Source organism: Ctenopharyngodon idella, chromosome 9 (assembly GCF_019924925.1).
Source record: "Ctenopharyngodon idella isolate HZGC_01 chromosome 9, HZGC01, whole genome shotgun sequence".
Classification (NCBI taxonomy): Eukaryota; Metazoa; Chordata; class Actinopteri; order Cypriniformes; family Xenocyprididae; genus Ctenopharyngodon; species Ctenopharyngodon idella.
The window spans coordinates 24,369,735-24,378,293 of record NC_067228.1 but is presented as its reverse complement, the minus strand read 5'-3'; the positions used below and the strand labels follow the sequence as shown (position 1 = coordinate 24,378,293).

General features: G+C 39.1%; 2 protein-coding genes across 2 annotated transcripts; both read right to left on the bottom strand.

Annotated features, from left to right (window-relative positions):
* Positions 1-1,706: 1,706 nt before the first annotated feature.
* Positions 1,707-5,082, bottom strand: LOC127519004 (tubulin alpha chain-like). Its single transcript, XM_051906341.1, has 4 exons — positions 4,933-5,082; positions 3,305-3,527; positions 2,926-3,074; positions 1,707-2,826 (listed from the first exon to the last, which is right to left on the bottom strand). The coding sequence occupies exons 1-4, from the start codon at positions 4,933-4,935 to the stop codon at positions 1,849-1,851; spliced, it is 1,353 nt and encodes a 450-aa protein (XP_051762301.1). The 5' UTR covers positions 4,936-5,082; the 3' UTR covers positions 1,707-1,848.
* Positions 5,083-5,718: 636 nt separating this feature from the next.
* LOC127519155 (tubulin alpha chain-like) lies at positions 5,719-7,897 on the bottom strand. The gene is made up of 3 exons (XM_051906657.1): positions 7,762-7,897; positions 7,526-7,674; positions 5,719-7,400 (listed from the first exon to the last, which is right to left on the bottom strand). The coding sequence occupies exons 1-3, from the start codon at positions 7,880-7,882 to the stop codon at positions 6,426-6,428; spliced, it is 1,245 nt and encodes a 414-aa protein (XP_051762617.1). The 5' UTR covers positions 7,883-7,897; the 3' UTR covers positions 5,719-6,425.
* Positions 7,898-8,559: the final 662 nt, after the last annotated feature.

Genomic DNA, 8,559 nt, shown 5'->3' with positions numbered 1-8,559 from the left:
AAGGTCTTACTGGTTTGGGATGACTTGAGACTTAATGACAGAAATTTCATTTTTATGTAAACTAACCTTTTAATAATTTATATTAATGTCAGACCGAGTGAAAACGTACTTAAACCTATAATCCTGTCTGTAGAACATGGACCTCTCTCTCTTTAAATAGGTGTTTTGACCAATAAGATGGAGCATGTAAAATTGTGGAAAAATAACACAATGGTCCATAAATGTGTACTTTTAATATCATATAAATTAAAATTAAGTATTTCTACACTTTTACTCAAGTAAAATATAAAAGGAGCACTTATACTTTTATTAGATATATCTCATTAGGGTATCTATATTGTTACTCACTTACTTTATGTGCTATGTCCACCAAAGAGTGCATTTCTACTGTTAGATTTTGCTGTATTTGGCTGAGCAGTCGTTTGGGTGGCTCGCCAATGTATTAGATTTCTCTAATACATAAAATAAGTAAGCTTGACCAGAGTTCTTGTGGGGAGAAGAATTTATTGAAGGTAGTAGTGTAGCACAGCTCTTCAGCATTGATGTCAGCGTCTCAGCCTTTAAAATATCTAAACCCAAAGTTCTGTCTGTGGGACAGAACTTTATACATGAAGACAAAAGGGCTACAAACAATAGAACACTGTTAGGACCTCCCACAGGAGATCGATCTACCCTGCAATCTACTCTGAGCAATGCTGTTTCTTTGTCATTCACACCCATCAGTTTCTGTGGGCCATACGTCTGTATGGGCCATTTGGTTCATACCTTTACAAACACAGACAGAGTTGATTGCATCTGAGGCACAGTCACAATGTAAATGCATCTAACTAAAGATAATGAAAATACACATAATCTTTCAATAAAGGCACTGTTGAATTTTTGTGTTCTGCTGCATTCATAACACTAGGTGTCAGGATAAGACTTAAACAGTATAAGAAGGATTCTGGCCTGATTATCCCCCCACCCCCCAATCAACTGAGCTGTAAATACCATGTGACTGCCACAAAAAAAGAGATCTCCTTGCAACATTCAGGGAAAAAATAAGTTAATTTCACACATTTTAATGGAAAAATAGGCTTTTTGCCCACAGAATGTAGTTCCAGCATCTACCAGCAGCGGCTAACTGCCCATCCCATGGTATTTCCTTTGTCAGCTATTCTGACAGTGTATCTGTGTATTCTGAATAAATAAATGTAGTAGATGTTTTACCAGTGACCACATTTTTGAGCCTTCATAAATATGTGAAATGCACTTTTCCCTGAATGTGGCAAAATACAAAGAAAACTTCAAACAGAATAATCAGTCTGTCACATTGAACAAAAAAATAACCAGAATTTGTAACTGCTCACATGTTTCAACTGCCATTAAGAGAATGGGAATGCCAACATATGGTTCTGTCCAGATATTATAGACTTCTTTGATGCCTACCATTTTTTTAAATTTTTTAAAAAAAAATTTTATTCCCATCATGCGAGTCATTGAATCTCTCTAATTACTTAAAAAAAATCCATTGCTATTTTATGATTGTTTTATCTTGACCACCTCATTATTTTTAATCAAGGCAAGGTAAAAAGAAATCACAAAAGGGATAATAATTACCAATAAAGGCTTAAAAATATGTAAAGATGAAATATAAGCTTGCTTAACTGAAAACAAATAAAAGAGGTATTATGTCTGAGATGAGTGAGAAAACACACATAAAAGAATTCTTTCTTTTATTTTTCAAATTTTATTCATGTAAAACCAACTGTAATGCAAATGGAATTTCAAGTAATTATTTTTGCAAAAATCTTAATGATCAGATTTTATTTTGCAGGGCAGCTAAGTAGAACTTCGTTGATTCCGACTTTAATATTCTTCTCCCTCTTCATCCTCCTCTCCCATGCTGTCAGTGCCGACTTCTTCATAATCTTTCTCCAGAGCTGCCATGTCTTCTCTGGCCTCTGAGAACTCTCCTTCCTCCATTCCCTCTCCCACATACCAGTGCACAAAGGCTCTCTTGGCATACATCAGGTCAAACTTGTGGTCTAGACGAGCCCAGGCCTCAGCAATGGCTGTAGTGTTGCTCAGCATGCAAACGGCTCTCTGTACTTTGGCCAGATCTCCACCAGGAACCACCGTTGGAGGCTGATAGTTGATACCTACTTTGAATCCAGTAGGGCACCAGTCTACAAACTGGATTGTGCGTTTGGTCTTAATGGCGGCTATGGCAGAATTGACGTCTTTGGGCACCACATCTCCACGATACAGAAGACAGCAGGCCATGTATTTACCATGTCGAGGATCACATTTCACCATCTGATTAGACGGCTCAAAGCAGGCGTTGGTTATGTCAGCCACAGATAGCTGCTCATGATACGCCTTTTCAGCAGAGATCACTGGAGCGTATGTAGCCAGAGGGAAATGAATACGTGGGTAGGGCACCAGGTTGGTTTGGAACTCGGTGAGATCCACATTCAGAGCTCCATCAAATCTCAGCGAGGCCGTGATGGAGGACACGATCTGCCCAATGAGCCTGTTGAGGTTGGTGTAAGTTGGACGCTCGATGTCCAGGTTTTTACGACAGATGTCATAGATGGCTTCGTTGTCCACCATGAAGGCACAATCAGAGTGCTCCAGGGTGGTGTGGGTGGTCAGGATGGAGTTGTAGGGCTCCACCACCGCTGTGGACACTTGAGGAGCAGGATAGATGGCAAACTCAAGCTTGGACTTCTTGCCATAGTCGACAGAGAGACGCTCCATTAGCAGGGAGGTGAAGCCAGAGCCAGTACCTCCACCGAAGCTGTGGAAGATGAGAAATCCTTGAAGGCCAGTGCACTGATCAGCCTGTTGGATTTGTATAAAATCAGCTTATTAGAAATTAGTCAAATTCAGTTTGCACTCAAAATACTTCTTCTTTTGGTTTGAAATTTTTATAAATCTCACCAGTTTGCGAGTTCTGTCCAGCACTAGGTCAATGATCTCTTTACCAATGGTGTAATGACCGCGGGCATAGTTATTGGCAGCATCTTCCTTGCCTGTAATTAGTTGCTCCGGATGGAACAGCTGCCGATATGTGCCTGTGCGCACCTCATCTAAAGAGGAAAAAAAATCCTAATCTTTTCAATTCCTAATCTTTTTTTATTCTCAATAACAAATAAGTAATAATAACTAATGGGAAATCTAAATGGTCCAATAAGTAGTTTACATTTGATTGCTTCTTATAAGGAAATACATTTTTTGAAATATATGTAGCTTTTCCAATATTTTGTAGTTTTCATGATCATTTAAATTGATTATATTCTGTTCCTCAGGTTCAACTTACCAATCACAGTGGGTTCCAGATCAACAAAGATGGCACGTGGAACATGTTTCCCTGCTCCTGTCTCACTGAAGAAGGTGTTGAAGGAATCGTCTCCTCCTCCTATTGTCTTATCACTGGGCATCTGTCCATCTGGCTGGATACCGTGCTCCAGGCAGTAAAGCTCCCAGCATGCATTTCCCATTTGGGCCCCAGCTTGGCCAACGTGCATAGAAATACACTCACGCTGGAGAGAAAAGGAGGGTAAAGTATATAAAATATATGAATATAAGTGTCAGCTGTACATATATTTGCTAAATACTCTTAACATCTAATGCTGTCTAATAAATTAAAGTAACAGTAACATGGTAGCTCCTAAAATTGAACTAGATCAGGGGGACAGGTCCTAAGCAAATTTCCAAAGGGGCCTCAAGGTGAGTTAAAATTAGACAAAACAAGGTTTAAAAAAAGCTAAAACAAGTAAAAATCATAGTATTCCTTATTTTATGATTTCTAGACCTGGAAAAATCATGTAAATTACTAAAATCTTAAAATGCAATGGGCATTTTTATAATGAATATACATTTTACTAGTTAAGCCAGGCAATAAAATATTTTTAGAGCATTATTATCCAGTAAATCATGAATGACGCCTTAATGTTTTTTTTTTTTTTTTGTGGACAATGAGGCGCCTTATAGTCAAATAGGTTGAAAACACTGAACTAGATGCATTCTTTCATTGTTTTGAATGAGGAAGTTTTATTTTTACAGAGTCTGGTATTTTAGTTGTTAACACGCTGTCTGAGCTCACCCAAAGCTCAATATTGTACCAACTTTATTCATTTTCACAAGCTTTTGGACCTATATTGTTCAATGTAGAACTCTGTTTCTTTTCTATTATATTTACATGCATGTTTACCCTCTCATCTAGCCTTGGTCGTAGGATCTTTAGAGTACATAAGAAGAGACTGGGTGAGTTCCTTGGAGGCCTCGGTCCACCCCCTCCCTGTCCCAGCTGTACACTCTTCTTTGTGTAATACACAGAGATATCTCACTCAGGCCTTTTCACTAGAACAGTTCTATCTATTATTCTGCTATGCTCCAGATTTTGTCACTCATGATCTCATCTACTACTAATCCCTCTTTGTATGTCAAAAAACACATGAATGTATTCATTCTCTGAGTAACAACTGCATTTTTCATGCTGTAGTTCCCCTTTTTCTCCTCTTTAGTTGACAGAGGTTCAGTGAGCTATTTTTGCTCTGCAGATCCACCAAACATAGAAAAATGTTATATTCAGAAAAGGCGAAGTATTGGAGTTTCCTGCTGACATGTGTGTCATAGTCTGGGATCAGGCTTTGAAGGCCGTAGCCACATCCTCTGTATAATGAAAGGCCAGCTTTGTGCCTGAAACTTTGCATGGCTTAATGCTTCACTCTTGATCACATTCATAAAAACGTGTTTCGGTAGTTTAACTAACTTTGACACAAAAAATAACACAATCATGTAAGAGAATTATCAGTGTCATAGAGTTTAGTGAAATCTAACATGCCTTAAGTGCAAAAGATGTCAAAAAAAATACACATGTGCATTTTAATTGAGTTATTTATGAAAATATAAGAATTAAGAATTGATCAAGCACTAAGGACTTACCATCTTGTCAGATTTCCCTTCAGGCCGACTTGAGGATTCGGAAAAGAGAAGGCAGATGTGGAAAAGAAAGGAGAGGTGGGGTTTTTATAGAGAGGGAAGGAGGAGGAGGAAGGGAGGGGGTTAGCAGGAAGTGGGATCGCCCGTTAGAGTGAGGATAGCCATTCAGAAGGGCCGTCCTTCTTACACAAGCATAGTCTCGCTCCCTCTTGGGAGTTTGGGGTCTGTGAAAACCATCTGGCCCCTTTACTAGCTTTTGGGGCATTTGATAATACTAAAGGATGCCAGCAAGGATTTTTACAGGCTATATGTCAAAGTTCTTCATGGTCATGTGTTAAAGTTGCATAACAACTGCAGGAAAACTGATATCTTGACTATTTTTTTGTAATATAATGCCTACAGCAGGGTATTCTTTGTGATTCCTGCATGAAGAAAAGCAAGTTTAATGACTTAAGGGTGAAATTGTCATTTCATATCAGTAATTACTCAAGTCTTTTGTCCGTGAAAGACAACTTTTGTGTCGAAGTACTGTAAACGTAGCCCTATATTTGAAAACAGATATGTCTTTCTGTGTTTCTCAGTGTTTACAAACCAAAAAGAGCACTATTGACTAAGGCTTTCTATAGACATGGTTCTTGCTATACAGAAAGAAAATGAAAACACAGGACCAATTGTCATCAGACTTTAATTTCTGTGCTACAGTGAAAGCACAGACAATATCCAGTGTCTTATACTGATGCCCACTGACATGTACAAACAGCTGAATCATGAATAACAGCTACAGCAGGTGGTCATTTTTGTGCTGCATAGACATCGTGGGGGGAGGGGTGTCATGGTGGAAAATTTTCTGTTTTGCCTGTAGGTCTTTATCACTTTTGCATGTGCAAATATACACAGATTATAAACAGATAACATGTCCAACAACATATCATGAAAGGAGTGCAGGTTTTTAAAAAAAAAAATTTTTTAGAAAGAACTTGTTTCTAGACTTTTGACTGCTTAATTCTATAGCATTTTTCCAGTTAATCTTTACTTTTTAATATATTTAACTTCTGCATTAGAAATAAAATGTAGAAAAATAATTGGGAACATTTAGTTAATGCGTTAGCATTAGGTATCATGAACTAACAATAAACAACAATTTTTTTTTTTTTTTTTTTTTACAGCATTTATTAATCTAGGGTAATGTTAATTTAAAATTGTTACTTAATTGTTCATATGTTTGTTCATAATTCATTAACATGTTAATTTATATAACTTCAAAATGTAAAAATATATTAGTATATGTAGAATTAATAAATGCTGTAAAAGTATTGTTCATTGCTATTTTATGTTAGCTGTTGCATTAACTAATGTTAACTTATAGAATCTCATTATAAAGTGATCCCAAAGAATGTACAGCCCTTCAAAAAAAAAAAAAAAAAAACCCACAGTAAAATGCTGCATTTTAGCAGATAAACATATCTGATTACCCTGAGATTACAAAAAAACGGCATTTAGAATTCCACTCCATCCTCATCATCTCCGATGCTGTCAGTGCCGACTTCTTCATAATCCTTCTCCAGAGCTGCCATGTCTTCTCTGGCCTCTGAGAACTCTCCTTCCTCCATTCCCTCTCCCACATACCAGTGCACAAAGGCTCTCTTGGCGTACATCAGGTCAAACTTGTGGTCTAGACGAGCCCAGGCCTCAGCAATGGCTGTAGTGTTGCTCAGCATGCAAACGGCTCTCTGTACTTTGGCCAGATCTCCACCAGGAACCACCGTTGGAGGCTGATAGTTGATACCTACTTTGAATCCAGTAGGGCACCAGTCTACAAACTGGATGGTGCGTTTGGTCTTAATAGCAGCGATGGCAGAATTGACGTCTTTGGGCACCACATCTCCACGATACAGAAGACAGCAGGCCATGTATTTACCATGTCGAGGATCACATTTCACCATCTGATTAGTCGGCTCAAAGCAGGCGTTGGTTATGTCAGCCACAGATAGCTGCTCATGATATGCCTTTTCAGCAGAGATCACTGGAGCGTATGTAGCCAGAGGGAAATGAATACGTGGGTAGGGCACCAGGTTGGTTTGGAACTCGGTGAGATCCACATTCAGAGCTCCATCAAATCTCAGCGAGGCCGTGATGGAGGACACGATCTGCCCAATGAGCCTGTTGAGGTTGGTGTAAGTCGGACGCTCGATGTCCAGGTTTTTACGACAGATATCATAGATGGCTTCGTTGTCCACCATGAAGGCACAATCGGAGTGCTCCAGGGTGGTGTGGGTGGTCAGGATGGAATTGTAGGGCTCTACCACCGCTGTGGACACTTGAGGAGCGGGATATATGGCAAACTCAAGCTTGGACTTCTTGCCGTAGTCGACAGAGAGACGCTCCATCAACAGGGAGGTGAAGCCAGAGCCAGTACCTCCACCGAAGCTGTGGAACACCAGGAAACCTTGGAGGCCAGTGCACTGATCAGTCTTTTGGAAGAGAGGAGAAAGGGCTTACCAAAAAGACTACAATGCACTACTTTGGCTGAGAACATTCTACAGTAATTTTACAGTTTACAAACTTGTCAACAATAAATCAGACCAAAAAATATTACCAGTTTGCGAATACGATCCAAAACTGAATCAATGATCTCCTTGCCGATGGTGTAGTGTCCTCTGGCATAGTTATTGGCAGCGTCCTCTTTTCCAGTGATGAGTTGTTCTGGGTGAAAGAGCTGGCGGTAGGTGCCTGTCCGTACTTCATCTACATTCATAGAAAGCTGAACGTTTCACTCTGTTTCAATCTGACATGCTATTTTAAACCATTTGTAAACCAAAAATATTCCCATACCAATCACAGTTGGTTCCAAATCAACAAAGATGGCACGTGGAACATGTTTTCCAGAAGCCGTCTCACTAAAGAAAGTATTGAAGGAATCATCTCCTCCTCCTATTGTCTTATCACTGGGCATCTGTCCATCTGGCTGGATACCGTGCTCCAGACAGTAAAGCTCCCAGCATGCATTACCAATCTGTGCTCCAGCTTGGCCAACGTGAACGGAAATGCACTCACGCTGCAGAAAGAGAATTATTTACTTAATTTAACCATAAATACTAAAAATAATTTTAAAATCATGTGTAAAAAAAAAAAAAGTTATGCATTACCATATTGTATTTTGTCTTCCAGCCGATGCTCAGGGTTCGGAACGAAGCTCTAAATGTGTCAAAGTCTGACACAGAATATTTATACCTGGAGCATCATGCGGTAACTGTTCTCTGTAATAGGAGAAGTCACTGATGTCGATACTATCTTCAGGCTGAAAAAAGGAGGAAGACAAAAAGAAAAATGAGGTTAGTGCCTCCTACACTCAGAGGAATAGTTTATTGTTAAGATATAAAACTGAATAGACTGGTGAACAATATTACGAAAACCTTTGATCCTTTGGGGAACATTTTGACAAAAGCACAGCTGAGCAAACTATATGCCTTTACATGTGCAAGGTCTTGGTTCATGTATTCTCAACACAAAGAAGCATATATCTACGAAAGAATTTGTAGGTTACTCATGTAGAGGAGCCACTTTCATGAATTAATAATGGCTCCTCTTATTTCAGAGAGTTAGAGTAATGTGATACCCTCTGTGTGTGTG

Coding starts and splice junctions, on each gene's coding strand:
- LOC127519004 (XM_051906341.1), bottom strand. Junction 3,075..3,304: donor TCTGGAACCCACTGTGATTG/GTAAGTTGAACC, acceptor TTTCCTCTTTAG/ATGAGGTGCGCACAGGCACA. Junction 2,827..2,925: donor TGGACAGAACTCGCAAACTG/GTGAGATTTATA, acceptor CAAATCCAACAG/GCTGATCAGTGCACTGGCCT.
- LOC127519155 (XM_051906657.1), bottom strand. CDS start 7,882: ATGCCCAGTGATAAGACAATAGGAGGAGGAGATGATTCCTTCAATACT. Junction 7,675..7,761: donor TTTGGAACCAACTGTGATTG/GTATGGGAATAT, acceptor CTATGAATGTAG/ATGAAGTACGGACAGGCACC. Junction 7,401..7,525: donor TGGATCGTATTCGCAAACTG/GTAATATTTTTT, acceptor CTCTTCCAAAAG/ACTGATCAGTGCACTGGCCT.